Source organism: Engraulis encrasicolus, chromosome 23 (genome assembly GCF_034702125.1).
Source record: "Engraulis encrasicolus isolate BLACKSEA-1 chromosome 23, IST_EnEncr_1.0, whole genome shotgun sequence".
NCBI classification, from domain to species: domain Eukaryota; kingdom Metazoa; phylum Chordata; class Actinopteri; order Clupeiformes; family Engraulidae; genus Engraulis; species Engraulis encrasicolus.
Window position 1 is genome coordinate 14,095,041 of NC_085879.1, and position 20,000 is coordinate 14,115,040.

The 20,000-nt window shown below is 49.7% G+C and overlaps 1 protein-coding gene across 1 annotated transcript in view; it reads right to left on the minus strand.

The window, feature by feature from the left end:
* Positions 1–20,000, minus strand: part of LOC134439570 (dedicator of cytokinesis protein 2) — a 338,998-nt gene that overhangs the window by 249,682 nt on the left and 69,316 nt on the right. The window contains exons 22-24 of the mRNA XM_063189473.1: positions 18,489–18,597; positions 15,944–16,014; positions 239–345 (exon numbers count right to left, since the gene is read on the minus strand). Of these exons, the coding sequence (XP_063045543.1) occupies positions 239–345; positions 15,944–16,014; positions 18,489–18,597 (287 nt within the window). The remainder of the gene's footprint in view (positions 1–238; positions 346–15,943; positions 16,015–18,488; positions 18,598–20,000) is intronic.

The following is a 20,000-nucleotide window of genomic DNA, read 5'->3' on the forward strand; positions in this document are numbered from 1 at the left end:
TGCTTGTGTGTGTATGGTGTCCTCAAGTGACTGTCTCCCCCCTTAACTTACAACTGACTTTGCGTCCAGGTGCGCGTGTGTGTGCGTGTGTGTGCGTGTGTGTGCGTGTGTGTGCGTGTGTGTGTGTGCGTGTGTGTGCGTGTGTGTGTGTGCGTGTGTGTGCGTCTGGGTGCGTCTGGGTGCGTCTGGGTGCGTCTGCGCATGCGTGCGCGTGCAGGTCTCCTCTGTCTCTCCTTACCTTGTCTCTGGAAGAGTTTGCTGCTGACGATCTCCGTCATGGACGTCACCTTCTGCTTCTGGTGGTGGCCTTTAGGGATGCAGGTGTAGAAGTCATACAGCAGACGACTGCAGAGGAGGAAGAGGAGGTGGAGGAGGAGGAGGAGAGAGGAGAGGAGGAGGAGGACAAGAGGAGAGGAGAGGAGAGCAGAGGAGTAGTGTGGAGAGGAGAGGAGTGGTGTGGAGAGGAGAGGAGAGGATGAGGTGAGGAGAGAAGAGGAGGACGAGGAGAGGAGAGGACAAGGAGGATGACAAAGGGGAGGTGGAGAAAGAGAAGAGAATGGGGGGGAGGGGGAGAAAGAGAAGAGAATGAGGAAGAGGAGGAGGAAGAAGAGGGGGAGAGGAGAGGAGTGGAAAAGAGAGGACAGGCGAGGACGAGGAGAGGATGAGGAGGGCAACGAAGAGGAGATGAAGGAAGAGGAGGACGAGGACGAGGAGGAGGAGGATAAGGACAAGGATGATGACGAGGAGAAGGTGGAGGAAGAGGAAGACGAAGAGCCAAGAAGGGGAAGGAGAGAGAAGGGGATGGGGAGGTCAGAGAGTGAGATGGAGGGAGAAAGGGGGAACGGAAGAGATTGAGGGAGAAGGAGAAAGAAAAAGTAAGTGAGAGAGAGGGGAGTATAGAGAGATAGACAGAAGGCAGAGAGGAATACCGAGAATAAGAGGTAGAGAAAGAGAGAATGGCAAAAAAAGAGATAGAGAGATAGGAGAAAAAGTAGAACAAATAAGTGAAAGTGAAAGAAAAAGTCATGATGAGTAATGGCTTCTTGGAAATAAACTGTAAAACAAACACAGGGCTATTCCCCTCATTTAAATGATACACAAGATGTCCAGCTGCATTTATCTAATCTACTGTGAGGTGAAACCGGGAGAGCTTTGTTTATTTAATAAACATGCAAAGGGGACACGAGAAAGCCAAAACAAAACAAGTGATAAACCCTGCTAAGATTTCTCCAAATGTCACCTTGTGACCCTGCATATTCATTAGAGAGAAACAACAACATGGTCGGCACGACTTTATCCTCGAAACAGGGGGCAAGATCAGAGAGAGAGAGAGAGAGAGAGAGAGAGAGAGAGAGAGAGAGAGAGAGAGAGAGAGAGAGAGAGAGAGGGAGAGAGAGAGAGAGAGAGAGAGAGAGAAAGAGAGAGAGAGAGAGAGAGGGAACGAGAGAATAAAGAGAAAGAGGGAACAAGAGAGCGAGAGAGCTATAGAGCTAGAGAGCTAGAGAGAGAGAGAGAGAGAGAGAGAGAGAGAGAGAGAGAGAGAGAGAGAGAGAGAGAGAGCAATGAAAACACAGACTAAGAGACTTATGTATTATTAAACCAATGCCGAGAGAGAGAGAGCGAGCGACATAGAGGCTCATTCATTATTAAACCCCAAACACGGGGCCTGGCTTTTACAGTGACAATGACACGTTTCACCCGCCAAGTAAAGAGTGTCACGACCGACACATGCAAACAACAAAGAGCAGACTAATTGACATTGAATACAGGAACTGAACGGATGTGAATTTGTGATCTCATCTGATTATATAGGGTTGGATTGTTGGCTTTTACTGGCAATATTTCAGGCCACTTTACTGTAGCACCAAATCAGGAGAATTTAGCACCAAGTTGGACTAGAGATGTGGCGTTTTTAATTTTCATTTTAATTCATTCATTTTTTTAACCTATTTATGAATCTAAGGGTGTATTTTGAACAACCAGGCTTGGAATGAACATTTTGTTTATCTTAGATGTATGACATTCAGTATGTCTAACTGTTATAGCAAAACTTGTGACATGTGAAAGTTTTGTGTTATGTTATGTAAAGAATGCCACACATCAACATCCATGTGACCCTCTGATGATGACAGAAACTATACTGTCGAAACGTCAGGTAAAAGATGACACTTTTACATGTCTGAAGTGCATTAAAAACATACATTTTGTGTATCGAATGGTGGGGCATTCTTAAGCATCAAAAATAATCAAATCGCTGGCCCCTACCCAATGCCCTAGCTGTTAATTGTGCAACATCATAAAAATGGAAAAGTAATTGCAAAATAAAAATGGAATCTAATCGAATTGTATCGTATCTTGGGGCATTCTTAAGTATTGAAACCAATCAAATCATTGCCTTAAGAAATCAATATCAAATAGTGCCATGGAGGCTGTGATTAACAGCTTACACATAATACAAGACTAGGGGTGAAAGACACCTTAATTTCCTTTGAGATAAATAAAGAAACTCTACCTTACTATTAGTGTTTGCCTTTCAATTAGGGCCTTTTATCAAGATGACAACGCCAATGGCCATGGCGAAGAGAAAAGGAGGGAAGCAGTGGCTGGGAGTTGACAACTGCTAATCAATACATGATGTCTATTACACTTACGGTAGGTCGTGCAGAATTTTTACAGCCACCTGCTATTGATCTCCATGAAAACACTCGCAATAGCCTGAGCATGCTCTAACCTGCTGGTAGCTGCTGAGTGTGTGTTTGTGTGTCTTTGCATGTGTCACGCAGAAGGGTGTGTGTGTGTGTGTGTGTGTGTGTGTGTGTGTGTGTGTGTGTGTGTGTGTGTGTGTGTGTGTGTGTGTGTGTGTGTGTGTGTGTGTGTGTGTGTGTGTGTGTGTGTGTGTGTGTGTGTGTGCACTTGTTTGTGAATGTGCCTTTGTGCATGAACATGTGTGCATTTGTGGGTGCGCCCCTGTGTGTGCGCGGGCGTGCGTGGGTGCGTGCTGGACATGTCACTGCTGTATAAATTAGTGGTGACGTATGCTGGCCCCAGTAATTGCTTGGCATGAGCTCCACACGTCCAGTGCATCCAGCTCTTTAGAGAAGTAACTGGGGGGAGGAGGACGGGGTGTGTTGGGGGACAGGGTAGGTGGGTGGGCAGGCAGAGTGATGATGGGGTGAACTGGGGGCTTAACTGGAGGGCGGATTTCAGTTGCTGTCCACTTAACAATGGCAAATAAGGACTCTGGGCAAAGCATGTTTGCTCGGACGACGCGAGTACAAAAATTCAATAAGGGCCGAAAGTAATTGCATTAGAAGAGAAGCCCCTCTGTTTCTCCGTCTCCTTCTCCTCCTCTCCCATCATTCCTCTTCCCCCTCTCCTACCCTTCCCTCCTCTCCTCTCCTCTCCCCTCTCTCTTCCTCCCCCTCTCCATTGGCGTCCGTGGAGATATTGAAAGGGGAGTGAAGCTGCATGGTTGGTCGGTTGGTTGGTCAGACGTTAGAGAAAAGGTTTGCTCCAATAAGGAATATTTATGTGCTCTGTCACCGCCATACTTATTGGAGTGTAGCCAGGGAGCAAGGCAAGAGGGATGCCGGAGAAGAGAAGAGAAGAGAGTGGAGTGGAGGAATGCTGAGGTGGGAGGCGGAGAGCAGAGAGAGGGGGAAGGGAGGAAAGGGGAGAGGAGAGGAGAGCAAGGGGGATAGTAGAGAAGGGGAGGCAACGCAAGCAGAGTGGAGGAATGCAGAGGCAGGAGGAGGAAGAGAGCAGAGCGGAGGAGTGCAGAGGTGGAAGGCGGAGAGCAGAGAGGGGGAAGGGAGGAGGGTGAAGAGGATGAGGACAGGACAGGACAGCAGAGTGTAGCGGAGGGCCATGGAGGAGACGGGAGGGGAAGAGAGAGGAGGAGAGCAGAGAGGGGAAGAGAGGAAAGAAAGGGGGGTTATGGAGAAGAGGAGGCGAGGCAAGCAGAGTGGAGGAATGTAGAGGCAGGAGGAGAGAGGAGGAAAGCAGAGAGGAGGAGAGAGGAGGGCAAGGGGGATGATGGAGAAGAGGAGGTGAGGCAAGCAGAGTGGAGGGATGATTTAAAAGTGTTTTACTACATTATAGATAATTGTGTAAGTAGCATACTTTGTAATCATGAATTGCCAATGATTAGTTGTGGGTTTATAAATAAGTGATTTAATGTGTTATTACAGTTGCATGAGAAACAGTTAGGCTAGTTAACCGTTTATAATGGAAGGTTACAGTAAAGTGCTACCGAGGAGGGTAGAGGCAGGAGCAGAGAGGAGGAAGGAACGGGGAATGGGGAAGCAGGGAGAGGGGTGAGGGCAGAGGAGTGGAGCAGAAGAGAGCGGAGGACAGCGGAGGAGAGTGGAGGAGCGTGGAGAAGAGATGGAGGGCAGCAGAGGGATAGAAGAGGAGGGTAAAGAAGAAGAGTGGAGCAGAGCAGAGAGTAGGAAACGAGGAAAAAAGCAGAGGAGAGTAGAAGGGATTTGAGGAGCAAAGAAAGGAGGACACTGGAAGAGAGAGGAGTGGGGTGGAAGAGAGAGGAGAAAAGAGGAGGAGAGTGTGCGAGTGGAGAATGGGAGGAAAGAAAAATGGAGCAGAGAGGAGGCAGCCAAGAGGAACGACGGAGTGTGTAATAGTGTAATGAAATGCAATGGGCCCACGCCACTGTGTGGTCTGGCCTGCAGGGGAATCCAGCAGCAGCAGCCTCAGCAGCAGCAGTAGTAGTAGGGACGATGTATAGTGTAGTGTGTGTGTGTGTGTGTGTGTGTGCGTGTGTGTGAGAGAGAGAGAGAGAGAGAGAGAGAGAGAGAGAGAGAGAGAGAGAGAGAGAGAGAGAGAGAGAGAGAGAGAGAGAGAGTGTGTGTGTTTCTAGTGATTAAGTGGTGTGTGTGTGTGTGTGTGTGTGTGTGTGTGTGTGTGTGTGTGTGTGTGTGTGTGTGTGTGTGTGTGTGTGTGTGTGTGTGTGTGTGTGTGTGTGTGTGTGTGCATGCCTGTGGCCTGGAGGGGCCTTCCTAGTAGTGGCAGCAGTAGTATAGTAGAGTAGACTAATAAGCCTTTAATTAGTGAAGTGCAGCTTGATCTACTTCACCAGAGAAACTATTTTTCTCTTCTCTTCATCAGAGGGAGTGACCCCACGCCACGCCACTCTATTCTCCAATGTATGGCCATGTTTCATCAGGTCTCCACCCACCTGGGACAACCAAACTCTGATAAATGTGGGCCGCTAGGCTTACAACGCAGGGCCGACGGCTACTTTCGGGCCCAGGACAAAATGAACTGAACGGTCCCGCTCTCTCAATACATACAGTGTAATAAGGACCCAATTCTATTACCGGCCCCTCTTCCTGGGCCCGTGGCAGGTGACCTGTTTGTACTCCTGTCAGCGACCCTGCTAACTTACACAGGCACACACATTAAAGAGATAGCCATAAGGCAAGACAAGATGTGTGTATGTTGCAGTGTATGCAGTTACCGTAGGCTTACACACATACAAACCATCACACACACACTGAAGCACGCACACGCCAGTGCAGGAATGCACAAACACATGCTGGCATAGACACACACACACACACGTGTGTGTGTGTGTGTGTGTGTGTGTGTGTGTGTGTGTGTGTGTGTGTGTGTGTGTGTGTGTATACGTACATAATGGAATTTCATATAGACTGCCACTGCTTGGTAATGTACTGCCAGCCTGCTGCAGTATTTTCGCTCTTTTAAAAAGCAAATAAATGACCACAGGGAGTCTGGGAAATAAGCAGAATGGAATGGAGGCATAAACTAGGCAGTGGGAAGCCCTGTCAGTTATTTCTGTTTCTCTGTTTTAGTCACGTGCAAATATTCTTTTTTATTTTTTTTCCCCTTGGCGCAGCTTTTATTGTGACAGGATAGTTTGGTCGACATGGTTAAGAGATAGAATTGGGGAAGGCTCGGGAGACATCCTCGAACCCGGGTCCCTGGCGTAACAGTATGGTGCCTCAGCCTTTTGAGCCAAGGCCGAGACCAATGTCAGTCTATCGGTTGCTCAGTCCATTGGTAGGAAAACAGATTTCTTTTTGGACGGTTTACCCACCACGCTAGTCTGTTGACTTTGTTTTAGTAATGTTACTCAGTTGGTTTAATAAGCATGTGTAATTACATTCATTTACTACATTACCGCATGGATGTTATGTTTAATTAACTTTTATTGCACTAATTATAAACCTTTCATCTACACCAGCGCTAAATCAAAGATAGCATCTTCATCAAAGTTACTTTTTTCAATGTAAAAAATCCGTAGTGTTGAAAAAGAAAAAATCAGTAGTGGCCATGAAACATTCAATTCTGTCCTCATTATGTCTTCATTATGGCAGGGCAGCTGAAGAGGTGAACAGGAAATTGTTGGGAAAGAGAAATGGGGTAGGGTCGGGGAATGACCTCGGAACGGAATCGAATGAAACTGGGTCCCTGAGTTAACACTACAATGCCTTAGCCGTTTGTACCACAGACAAGGCCAGAAATAGCCTTTGTTAAATGTCTTAGCTTACGCATAAAAAATGTATTACATTATTGATATTATTTGGTATATCATAATATGGCAGGTATTGGAATTATGAAGCCTTGTTGAAATTACATGCCACATTGCAATGGTGTCATAACATACATATTGCATTCGTGATGAGGTCATTCCTGACATTAAATATGAATAAAACATGAATAAAGTATAAATAAAATGTCATTTTATTTCCCCCATTCATTCAAGGCATAAATATGTCATATTATTAGTTCTACTTGCTTTTGATAATAGTCTCTGCTAAACATAATGTAAGGCATTACATCAATATATAGCAAGGCTGGCCTTTGGGGGTTTATTTATTATTCTGCACACGTGAAGATTATGTAGGCTGGTGTATTGGTATACTCAAGGTGAGGTATAAAACGAAGGTTATGTATATAACCACGGTTCTATGAGTTCCGGATGACCGCCAGAGGCGGTGCTTTCAGCACTGAATATTCATCTTACGGATTAAGCAGGTCGAGAATTAATATCAACAAAGTAACACGTGACCTGGGTGACGTCACCCGGTGACCCCGCGTCAGGGGTTAAAATACCGGTGAACCCAGGAAGTGACCTCTTGGCAAATCTTCTCGAACACACTCCGAGTGACTGCCAAGCTCTGGCGGTCATCCGGAACTCATAGAACCGTGGTTATATACATAACCTTCGTTCTATTTCGTTCCTCCTGACCGCCAGAGGCGGTGCTTTCAGCACTGGATGACTAATACCAACAAAGTCATGAGGAGTGCCTACCCGTCGTCAGTACTACTGAGACGGGCCTGAAGCCACCGCCAGCACCACAGTAACATGTGGGGCAACATCAAGAAAACCAGGCAATGGTGCAGCCTGATGCCGAGGAGGCCGTGCTGCATACGTCCTTGCACGTACCAACGGCCACATGGAAGCCAGTGTAACCTGGCCCAAGGGATCCACGAGCTCCACAGGGGGCAGCAAGTAAGCAGTTAGCATAGCAGTTGACGGGGACACCTGTGCCACCCCGTAGCGGTGCCACAAACGGGAGGAGCCACAATGGAAGAGGCGAACCACGGAAAAGGTCAACAACAGGGCACTGGACGCCCATAAGGAAGTTGCTCCCATGCCCATCAGACTAGTGTCGGCCCCTGAAAGCAGCTGCTGCAACAGGCCCAGAGAGGGCAAGGACTCAAGGCGGCATACATGGCACATGACAGATGAGCCGCCCGCTCCACACAAGACCGCAAGACCGGGCAGAGAATGTCTGAGGGTAATCAGGACTGCCAGTCCCCACATTCATCCAAGGTACGGCCATCATCAGGGGGCCCACAAGTCGCAGGCAGTGTCGGACTGCCACCGCAGACCAAGCGTCCAGGGCAGCAGCAGTGGGCACGACCGCACCGCGCAATGGCAGCAGCAGTGGGCATGACTTCACGGCGCAAGGGCAGAGCGGAACAGACGTGAGTTCCATCTCCAGGGTCGTAGGCGGACATGGTAGCCAGACACAATGTAGAACGGTCAGCGACAGTAGGACCTGGTGCCATAACGGCATATCCAACCCAAAGAGGCCTCAGCAAGCGGAGGCCAAGAGGGATAACGTGGGATGCCGAGGTCGGCATGCCCAACACCTGGAAGGAGCGGAGAGCAAGGAAGGAGAGCCTCCACTTCCAATGCCCGCAAGTACGCTGGTCATAAGCAGAAACGACGCCTAGAAACACCAGGCCAGGGGTCTGCATGTCGAGAACAGGGCAAAGCGCACCAGGTCGAGAACAACAGCGTGAGCGAAACAAAACCACATGCAGCATCGGCCGCACAACCGGGGCAACAGAATAGCCGCATCGTGGCTTGCCCAAAGCGGACGGACCAAAGGGACATATGGGGGCCGCATTAAGAGAGCAGACGGCCTCCAGCAAGGCCCCGACAAGGGTGCCGCGCAAACCAAACCAATCATCGTACCACGGCCAAGGTCTGTGTGACTCTGCCCCGGCACTCAGGCCAGACAGGCAATGCCAGCAAACAGGAGTCAAAGATAACTCACAGGGGGCGCCCCAAAGCGGTCCATGGGGCCGAGAGAAGGCCAACAAGACATGGGACATCGAAAACCCAATGCACGTCGTACGCAATGCTGCATCATAGTCCTCGCTGATGAGCTCATCTGCGACGTGTCCAAGTGACCAGGGCAGTGTGGCTTGCCAGTCCAACGCTCTGACCGGCGAGGCAAGGAGGGCGGCAAGATGTGGTTCAATACCCAGCAAGGCCATAGATGGAGGCCTCCAGCAGCCCGGCCAATGCGTGATCGCCGACCCATCGTGCAGTGTCACAGTCAGCCAAACACCAGTAAAGGCCACATAGGGGCCATCGGCATAGACAGGCGGGACAGGCAGGGTAACCAGTAGCAGGTACAGCCACTGCAGCAGAGACGCGTAAACAGTCCAAGCGGGCCCAGCGGGAAAGGGGCGCGAGACGACACAGGACGCAGACGCCCATGACAAGTCAACTGTGATGCCCCTGCAGTAGACGGCAGAGCATGAAGCTGAACCAGCCAGACACAGAATCCAGTCGTAGGGGCGTGTACGCCTACCGGTGCCCAGAGCACTCATGTGAGACCATCCATAGCGAGGCCAACAGAGCGAACAGTCGTAAGCCACAGAAAACTCGAAGGGAGAGCCCGGAGTGGGGTCACTCCCTTACAGTAGTAGCAGTCAGAGTGGCATCCTGACCCCCGGACATACCACACATGAAGAGGGGAAACCTGAAGAGCAACAGGAGAAGGAGCGGTAACGCTCCAACATACCAGTAGCAGCCGCAGCTGCAGTGGTGCGGGCGCCAATGGCACTCTTAAGTAGCCTATGGCGAGTCCACGCATAGCCCAAGAGCTCAGGGGGACGACGTGCAGCAGTCGACCTACGCGCCACAGTCGAGGACAATGAAGGAAGCACCCGGGTCCTGTACCCAGGGCAGCAACGCCCACATACATGTGCACCAGTCACAGAGGCGCAAGCCCAACGGCACACTCCGCGAGCCAAGGGACGAAAAAGTCACAGGCTCCACCAGGTCAGGAGTATGACGACATGCCAGGCGTACGACAGTGGACAAAGGCGGACAACAGGACGCAGAGCCTAACTTGCATACTGAAGCCACAGCAGAAGAGGCGAAGGCACCAACTGCAATCACAACCGTCCACGGTGAAGCCGGTCAAGGCCAACAGACTCCAGACAGTCCCGCAGGAGTGCCAAAGAGCATAAAACAGGGCATGGTGTGAAACCACTCACCCAGAGCAGCAGCAGTCGTACAGGCGGAAACGCCAACGGTGCATGCAAGGAGCTGACTGGCGGAGACACCCACAGTCAGTCAAACCCAGGAGAACGACCAGAACCAGTCGTGATGTAGGAAAAAGAAGCAAGCTACACAGAGGGGCATGAAGTGGAGCAACACACGCAACTGTAGCAGCCATGGCGGTTGAGGTGCCTCGGGCGTCCACAAGAAGTCAATGGATAAAACAGCCGACAGCAGGCGGTATCCAGGAGAGCGACAGACAGTCGCAGGACGCTGAATGGTAGAGAACAGCAGAGGAGCGGGGAGCACACATGCAGTCCCACGCAAGTCATGCAGCCATGCAAGAGTGCAAGTATGCAAGCATGCGAAGCAACCGAGCAAGCCATGTAAACGCCGGAATGGCAGGTTGCGTATGGCCCAGCGGCTCGCCGTGGCAGCTGTAGTAGCCGTGGCATCAACAAGCATGTCACAGGGTGGAGGCCACCCGTGGCCAGAAACCCACTCTGGAGCAGTAGCAGGTATGGCACTCACAAGTAGCCGTCGGGCGAAAAACACCCATGGCCAACCAACCCAGAAAGGGGCCAAGCATCAGCCACCAGACAACCAATGCAATGCAACAAGCAATGCAACTGGGCTGTGCCGGTGCCACCCGAACAGAGGGCATGGCGCGGGCATCGGCAGCAGGCGATAGCTGTGGAGGCGGCGGTCGACAGTCGTGGAGGCGGCGGTGGTCGACAGTCGTGGCGGCGGTGGGCGACAGCTGTGGCGGCAGCATGCGACAGCTGTGGCGGCGGAGTGCGACAGCTGTGGCGGCGGAGTGCGACGGCCATGGCGGCGGCGTGCGACCATCCGGGTCGCTGGCAGGCAGGGCACATGTGAAAACACTGTCACCGTGTGTCAGAGGCTGCAGGTCGGCAAAACAGGGCCGACAACTTCACCAGTCCAGTCGACAACTTGTCCACCTCCGAGGGCAAGGAGTCTGGGCACATCCGCTATACCTCCAGGAAGCGTGAGGTCACCCCATGGCGCCTGCTTGGCCTCGCTGCAGCAGCCGGCGTCATCTACAGCCCCTCATGGCCAGCGGAACGGTAGGCCGAGGGCCAAACCGCGGCAGTCCGGCAGCAAGTGCTCTCGCACGCAGACCTGAGCAGGCAGCACAGGCCACATCTGTCAACCTCAGCCGCAGGCGCCTCAGCTCCAGGCAGGAGGGAGGACACCAGTCCCAGGGGCCTAGACGGCAACGCATCAGTCAGGCAGGCAGGCACACAGGGCGAGGACACCCCAGTGGTAGCCGAGAGGGAAGCCAGCAGTCGGACAGTCAGGGCCGACAGGCAAACAAGGCAATACACACAGCAGGGCGAAGACACCCCAGTGGTAGCCAATGCAAGCCAGTAACCAGGTGAGGCTAGAGCTCCAGGCCAACTGGTGAATACCACACAGAAGGGGCTGGGATATCCAACAGCAGCCAAGAAGAAATCCAGCAATCAGGCAAGACGAGGGCCCTGTGTCGGGAAGCAAACACTGCAACACACAGAAGGGAACAAACAAGCAATACATACCCCAGGGCGAGGGCACCCCGATAGTGGGCAAAAAGTAGGCAGCAGGTAGGAGATGACACTACAATGTCCAGCAAATACTGCAAATATAAAACACGAGGGGCGAGGACGCCCCAAGTGTAGCCAACAGGAGCCAGCAGCCAGGCGGCAACACCAAGCTGACAAGCAAATAACATTGGACATTAACATTACATTGCAATGCAGTCGGTAGGCGCTGTACACCCAGCGACTCACAATAGAGGACATACCATAAGTATCAGTGTCCTTGAGTGTTTTGAAAGGCGCTTTTAAATAAAATGCATTATTATCAGTATTATTATTATTATTATAAGCACAGCCAATATCCTGGGCAGACAGGAGTAGCACAGTGATAGAAATGCAAGGCAAATATACACTTCTGGGGCGAAGACACCCCAGATGAAAACAGACAATAATCAAACAGTGAAGAAATAACACAACCGGGCAGGAATAACAACCGGGGTGAGCAGAGTGCAGCCAGAGAGAGTAGAGAGAGGCTGTATTGTAGATTGGATCTCTGGAGCAGCGTGACGCCAACGGTGCAAGGGCAAAGCGAACCACACTGGCCCGTGGAGCAACCGTACAGACAGGCTACACTGTACAAACAATGAAGCCGTAACGTAAATACAGGCACGCGAACACAAGTAACCGAGCTCGCGTCGAGTGTCACAACAATCGCCCAGTAATAGTAACATTCAGCGGCGAGAAACACCGCGAAAATAAATCGAAACAGTAAATGACAGTCCACTTACCCAAACGATGGCCAACATAGGCAGGCAGGCGTTAATACCTAATCCCAACTCGAAAGCGCATCACGCCACGAGACCGCTCGTCAAATCCAGTTGCGGGAAACACCACTGAAGATAACGCGGTAGCAGTCAATACATGATCAGAAAACGGCCTACCTTCCACGGGAAAGGCCAAGTTATAAGCCTCCAGTCGGCGAGAACAGTGCCTCGAGCCAGGGGCTAGGCAGGCTAGGTAGCCTAGCCAGCCCTCCTCCACCGAGCGGATAACACTCAGTCGAACACATCGTAAATGTGAAAGAGATACTCAAAGGAAAAAGCGACCAACGCCGTTTCATGGGGGGTGGAAAACCCACAGCCCCAACCCTATGGGTGCGAAACGAACAAAGCGTCAGGTCAATCCCAAAATCTCAAACGATTAACTCGACACCTGCAATCGAGAAGATGAAAGAGGTCACTTCCTGGGTTCACCGGTGTTTTAACCCCTGACACGGGGTCACCGGGTGACGTCACCCAGGTCACGTGTTACTTTGTTGATATTAATTCTCGACCTGCTTGATCCGTAAGATGAATATTCAGTGCTGAAAGCACCGCCTCTGGCGGTCAGGAGGAACGAAATAGAAGTAGTTTATTTCCACAAAGGATGGAGTAAGATGATTGAGTTGTACATTTCCCCTCTACTTTTCCGAATCAGGCAATGCAAATTATCTACCTGCAAGCTAGCATGTATAATTGAACCGTATGGGACCAGCTAGCAGTGAGAAGTAACATCACTGGACTAAGAAAACAGCTGCACGTACCGGACAACCGTAAAACTAAATTATTTCACAAGAAGAAGGTATTAAATGAGTAGATTCCCAGAGATAGTGGGGTGCTGCCTGAAGTATGATATCTGCATTCAAGGAAGCGTTCAAGGAGGGGGTTGTTCCCGGGAGAGAGGGGGGCCCACAACTTGATCCCCATTAGTTTGAAAGAGTGGGCGGTAGCAGGCTTTCAGATGACTTTGTCTCGGGCCCTGCCAAAGCTCTCAGCTGCCCAGTCGGCATCGCATTAGGTAGACTGGCTAAGGCAGATAGTCATGACATTTAGAGCATGTCTGTGGTATGGTGCTGTTAAAGTTCAAGGCAATGTTGCCATGGTACTGTGTCCACATGTCATCGAGGGTTTGGGCATGGTGCTCTTGCACAGTGACTGACATGGCACTATTGACATCTTAGACCATGTCTGCATTGTATTGGTATTGTATGGGAGGTCTATTGAGGCTTTAGGCAAGGTAGACAGGTGTTGTGCAGGGGATGGTAGTAAGGTTTTTAGTGTCACAGTCACATGGTAGAATGAAGGTGTATAGGAAAGGCATCCATGTCTTACAATGGCATTAATATGTGGCGAAAGTATTGGGCATGTTGGCATGGTGTTGTTCAGAGGTTGGCATGGAGGGCTTAGACATGGTATGCTGGCTCTGTATGAGGTTTTAAGGGTCACGGTGGTATTGTGTTGTTTTGTTCCACACAGAGAGCAGGGAGGAGCAGAGGATAGGATGCACTGTCCTAGATGACTGGATAAATCCTTTTTCGACAGCTGGAAATGCGCTCAAACACACAAGCGCACACACACTCGCGCACAAGCACACACACACGGTCACGCACAAGCGTACACACACACTCACGCACACGCACACGTACACACACAAGCACACAAACTGAAGTCCACTCACACATACACAAACGTGCATACAAACAAGTGCGCAAGCGCACACACGCACACAAGAAGGGAGGGGGAGGGGGAGAGAGAAAGAGAGAGAGAGAGAGAGAGAGAGAGAGAGAGAGAGAGAGAGAGAGAGAGAGAGAGAGAGAGAGAGAGAGAGAGAGAGAGAGAGAGAGAGAGAGAGAGAGAGAGAGGTTCTGCTGCTCTGCGTGTGGGCCAATGCCAGTGCCACGTAGGTAAACAATAGGGATCATGGGGAGGCCAACACACACACACACACACACACACACACACACACACACACACACACACGCACACACACACACACACACACACACGCACGCACACGCACACACACACACACACGCGCGCGCACACGCGCGCGCACACGCGCACACACACACGCGCACACACACACACGCGCGCACACACACACACATACACATACACACACACGAGCGTGATCGCGCGTGCGCACAAACACAAACACGTGCACGCTCACACACACGCCCACACATACACACACATGCACACACACACACACATACACACGCAAGCGTCAAGGCCAAAAAATACAAGAGCGTCCTGAGAGAGGTCCATTTGCCAGGGATTATTACCGCACTGCCTCACAATAATGTCCTCCAACAAAATTAAAAATCTAAAAAGGTTATACCCCGCAGTATACCGCTGGAACTGCTGCGTGTGCGGCCTGAACTTTATTCATACCGCACACAAAAAGCCTCCGCGGCCCAGGCAGACTCGTTTATTTGTCGTTTTTATTTAGTTCCCCTTTTATTTACTATGTCTAGTGCGGGTCAACAAGAGGTTTACAATGGGAAGTGCTTGCATGGTCAGCCTGGTGGCCAGGGCTGTTGACAGCTTTGGCCAGGCCCAGGACAAAGTAAAGGTCCCCCCCACCCTATCCATACAATGCAATGAGGACCAAATTCTGCCCACCTCCCGGACAATCGACCCATTTGTCTCCCCCTGTCGGCTTCCCTGCTGGCAGTCGCACCAAAAAGCTTGTGGATGGCTGCATTTTGGCTGGCTGGCAGGCAAAACCTCTCATAGACAGGAAGTTCTCAAAAAAGTGAATCAATAGATTGTCATCATTCATTCATGCTTTACTCAGTTCTGTTTTATTTAGTGTGTCTGTTGTTAATGGAAGTACTACATGGTCAGCCAGGTTGGAGCACCAGAAGCTTGTGGGTGGCTGCCTTTGGCTAGCTGGCTCTCTGGCAAGAAAAGCTTCCATAGAAGGAAATTCTCAACGAAAATGGGAATTAATGGACATCTATCAGTTTGCCTCTGTATAATGTAGTACTGTGTAACTCAGTCTGTCGTCTGTAGATTTGCTATGGAATTGTTGCTTGGTTAGTCTGGCGGTTGCATGTTGGATAGGGGATTGTAACCTAGATAGATGTTTGATCTGCCTAATGGCTGAATGTATACAGGTGTGTGTTACATGCACCATGCAATGTATATTATGCATGTTTCTGTATGCTGCTGGACATCTCAATTCTACTGTGCTCTACTCTGAGTTATTACTAGGCAAATTAACACACTATTTGTATGCAGGAAACCACACTAATCAAAACGAGCACTTCCATCCAAGTGCATTTAATCTTAAAACACCTTGAAATGTTTCAAGATTACATAACATACACGGTACATGTTAACAACAGTGTGGATTTTTAGGAAGAACTCAGGAGTTGGCTCCCTTGAGATCCCACAGAGCAACAGTTAAGAAATACTCATTGTGTCGGGACCCCTAGGGGGCTCGCGAACAAAAAGAACATTGCATAAAAACAGGAAATCCATAATTCCATAATTTGGTTAGTAACTGCTGTATTTGTAAGGTTAATAGATGTATTTTAGGATTTCTAGCAATATTAGTGGACAAATTAAAGAAAAATCTAACAATATCAATGGACAAAAAATGTCTATGCTAAGACGCTGGATGGGGAGATCTAGGGGGGACCTAAAATCCAAAAGCGGGTCACCTCTGTAAAGGTTTGGGAAGCACTGTGATACAGTAATGCAGTGCCGTTTGGGCTGATGATCCCATCAGAGGGGTTTGCAGCATAAGCGCTGTGCACGGTTCGTGACTCAGACAAAATGGCACCCACCTGAGCAGCTTGGCATCGAAGACGGTTTCCACATCATGCAAAACCGATGGAAGGTACTTCAGGGCAGCCACCTGATACGAGCAAAACGATCACAATCACAACCACACACAACCACACACAACCACACACAACCACACACAACCACACACAACCACACACAACCACACACACACACACACACACACACACACACACACACACACACACACACACACACACACACACACACACACACACACACACACACAGACACACACACACACACACACACAATAAAAACAGAGCACCCAGTGTCACACACACTCTTCCAAACATAAACAAAAACACCAATACAAAAAGACTCCCTCCCTCATTACCGACACAGTGGTGGCTGTTTGACACCCCTGTGACTGCAGAGTGGATGGGCGGGTGGTGGTGGCGGTGTGTGTGTGTGTGTGTGTGTGTGTGTGTGTGTGTGTGTGTGTGTGTGTGTGTGTGTGTGTGTGTGTGTGTGTGTGTGTGTGTGTGTGTGTGAGGGGAGGAGATGGAGGACAAAACAGATTATAATGATCACTGTTTGCCACCACTGTTATGCTCCAGCTCCGTCACAGGCTATAATTACGCCCGCCGCTCTCTCTCTCTCTCTTGAGCACCCTCAGACGACACGCACGCACGCACGCACACACGCACACACACACAGATGCACACAAACACACACACACGCCTCACATGGGGACTCTATGGTGGGTCGGATCGTTTGCAGACGACCTTTTGATGTCGCCCAGGAGGGCGCACGAGAGAGAGAGAGGGGGAGAGAGAGAGAGAGAGAGAGAGAGAGAGAGAGAGAGAGAGAGAGCGAGAGAGCGAGGGATTGAGGGAGAAATGTGGAGAGGGAGAAATGGAGAGATGCAGAGATGGAGAGAAGATAGAGGGGGATAGGCAAGCAGTATGCATGAGAAAGCGAAGAGCTAAACGCTTCTCCCCGACACCCAATTTAAAAGTGCTCTGACAAGTGGACTCAGACAATCGAAAATGGCGAACATTTGTCGAGGGACGCCGAGAAGGAGACAGAGAGAGAGAGAGAGAGAAATAGAAAGAGAGAGAGAGAGAGAGAGAGAGAAATAGAAAGAGAGAGAGAGAGAGAGAGAGAGAGAGAGAGAGAGGGAACAGGTGGGAGAGGGAGATCAATTAATTCTGAGAGGGAGAGTGCGAGAGAGAGGTGTAGGAAGGAGAAGTAGAGAGAAAGAGACAGAGAGAGCAACAGTTAGTGGAGAAGGAAGGAAATCATTTGTGTTCAAGGTACGTAGACTTGAAAGGCCCTTTGTGCTCGAGACGTGCAGGGACGCAGAATGACAATAGGAGTGGGCGAGGAACAGCGGTAATAGGAGCGACAGAAGAGAGTCACTGAGACAAAAGACGAGTGTGGGGATGGGGGCAGAAGAACAGACAAGGTGGGAGGAGGAAGACGATGAAGAGGTGGGAGGAGGAAGAAGGAGGAGGAGGAGGAATAGGAGAAGAGAGGAGGCTAGAGGAGGGGAGAGGAGGCGATGAGAGGAGGATGAAGAGGAGGAGGAGGGGAGGAGGAGGAGGATGAGGAGGAAGGAGAAAGAGCAGGGAAAAGTAGGAGGAGGAAGATGAGGGGATGAGAAGAGAGGAAGATGAAGATGATAAAGAAGAGGAGGAAGATGATGAGGAAGATAAGGTAAGATGAGGAGGAGGTGGTGGTGGTGAAGGAGGAAGAGGAGGAGGAGGAGTGGGTAGCAGACAGGATACATTGACGTTTGGAGGGTGCTTGAGAATGTCTGTATCAAAGCAAATTAAAAAGTTTTAAATTGACAGTGAAAAGGTCGTTCCGTGACAAAATCGACACTATGCCAGCTTTTATTTTGTTCCCAGAGCTGTGGTGTTGCTATACAACTCCCCAAACTATAGTATGCTAATGTAAGTTGATTACAGTTTTGAGCACCTTGAACCAGAGTTGACAATTAAATCTCCATTATAATAATTGCTGTAACTCATCACTGCACTGAAGGGAGTTCAGCACCAAACATTACCCTATGATCAAATTACATTCCTTCACTTGTTTGACAGCTTTTCAGATACATTAACTGTTTTTATGTACAACTTGATTGTAAGTATCTGTGTAGTTTGCGGGTGCAGGTGTGATTTCTGTTGAACAGTTTTCAGATTGGAGGAAACATAATTTCATTCACTTCAGAGCATGTTGTGATTGCGGTGTGCTTGCACTGCAAGTCTAAGTCAGTGATCAAATGAATGGTCGATATTGACAATGAAGTTAAACATTTTTTAATACTGAATACTGAAAGATGAATTGAGACAAGGTCATCCATTTCTAGACGTGCAAAAGTTGTACCGCATCACACATTTCAACAGAACTTCTTCCTCAGAGTCACAAGGTCACAAGGGTGTTGGCCTGTAGCCCTTTTAAAAGTTCAGGCAAATGACAAAACCTTTAGCCATTAGAGTTATGAGTTATTTGACAATTGACTTTGATTAACAAGAAGATATAAGGAATGCAGTCCACTGTATATGACTGAAGATTTACCTGTTGCAGGGCCGTGGTCTTGTACTCGCTCCTCATCAGGTGATTGAAGGTCTCGAAAAGCCCTCGCAGCGATTTCTCAAACTCAGCCTGCTCCTTCCCCTCATAGAGCCTGCAAACACACAAACACACACACACACACAAACGCACACGGGTCAAGCGGGGTGAGAACAGCGTGATGGGACAGCTGTCAATCAAAATCAACCCACAAGGACTGACAGAGTGGACTGGTAGGAGACAAGGACACATGGCTTTGATGAAAAATCTGCTTTGGAGGCTAGACTTGCAACAAACACTTTTGACAAGCCAGGGCCAAATCTCTAGTGTAGATAAGATTTCTGAAACTCTTACTCAAAAAGCACTGTGTGTGTGTGTGTGTGTGTGTGTGTGTGTGCATGATTGCTGTCTAAAGACCATAATAGGCTACATACCACAATCGAGAAGCATCTTTGCCTTGACTTCACTTGAGTTAATGGAGGGCAAAACGAAAAGAAACAAGAGGAGAGAGAGAGAGAGAGAGAGAGAGAGAGAGAGAGAGAGAGAGAGAGAGAGAGAGAGAGAGAGAGAGAGAGAGAGAGAGAGAGAGAGAGCAAGAGCGAGAGATAGAGAGAGACAGAGAGTGAGTATGGAGGGGAGAAAGAAAGAGAGAAGAAAAGGCAAGAGAAGTGAGAAGATAGAGGGGGTGGCTGACAGACAGCAGGTGAATGAGAAGATCAGAGAGATTGTTGGGGAGCAGCTTTGAGGAGGCAGATGTAGCACATGTTGTTAGATGTCAGGTGTGTGTGTGTGTGTGTGTGTGTGTGTGTGTGTGTGTGTGTGTGTGTGTGTGTGTGTGTGTGTGTGTGTGTGTGTGTGTGTGTGTGTGTGTGTGTGTGTGTGTGTGTGTGTGTGTGTGGAGAGAGACAGAGAGCACTCTACAGCGTAAGCCTATCATTTGGGGGCTCTGTCGTTATCAGGCCATTTTGAAGTTGCTGAGTTTTCAAGAGGTGCTCCATCATCCATACTCCTCTAACAGACAGCTACAGTGCGTCCACGCACACACACACACGCGTGCGCGCCCACACACACACGCGCGCACGCGCACACACACACACACTTCAGTACAGTTCTCCTCCATCCCTGAGTGCTCGGCTCCCTAAAATAAAGCTACAAATCACATGTTTCACACATCCTTCCTAACATCCTTCCTTCAGTCCTTCATTCTTTCCTTCCTAATTTCTTCCTTTCTGCTCGTAATGCCTTATGCTTCCCTCGCTCTCTTCCTGAAAATCACGATTAGTCTACACTATGTTCCCTTCCTGTGCCATTGAAACTGGTGTGCAGATGTTAATTTCAGTCAAAGCCAGTCACAGGATCACATGGGATGGGGGGATGGGGGGATGAGGGGATGGGGAAAGGCGGAGGACAAGGAGGAGGGAGGTTGGGGGGAAGGATTAAAGTGTGACACAGTCAGATTTGCTCTTTATTTCCCCCTTCATTCGATTCTATTTTTCGCTTCAGCCCACTGACGACACA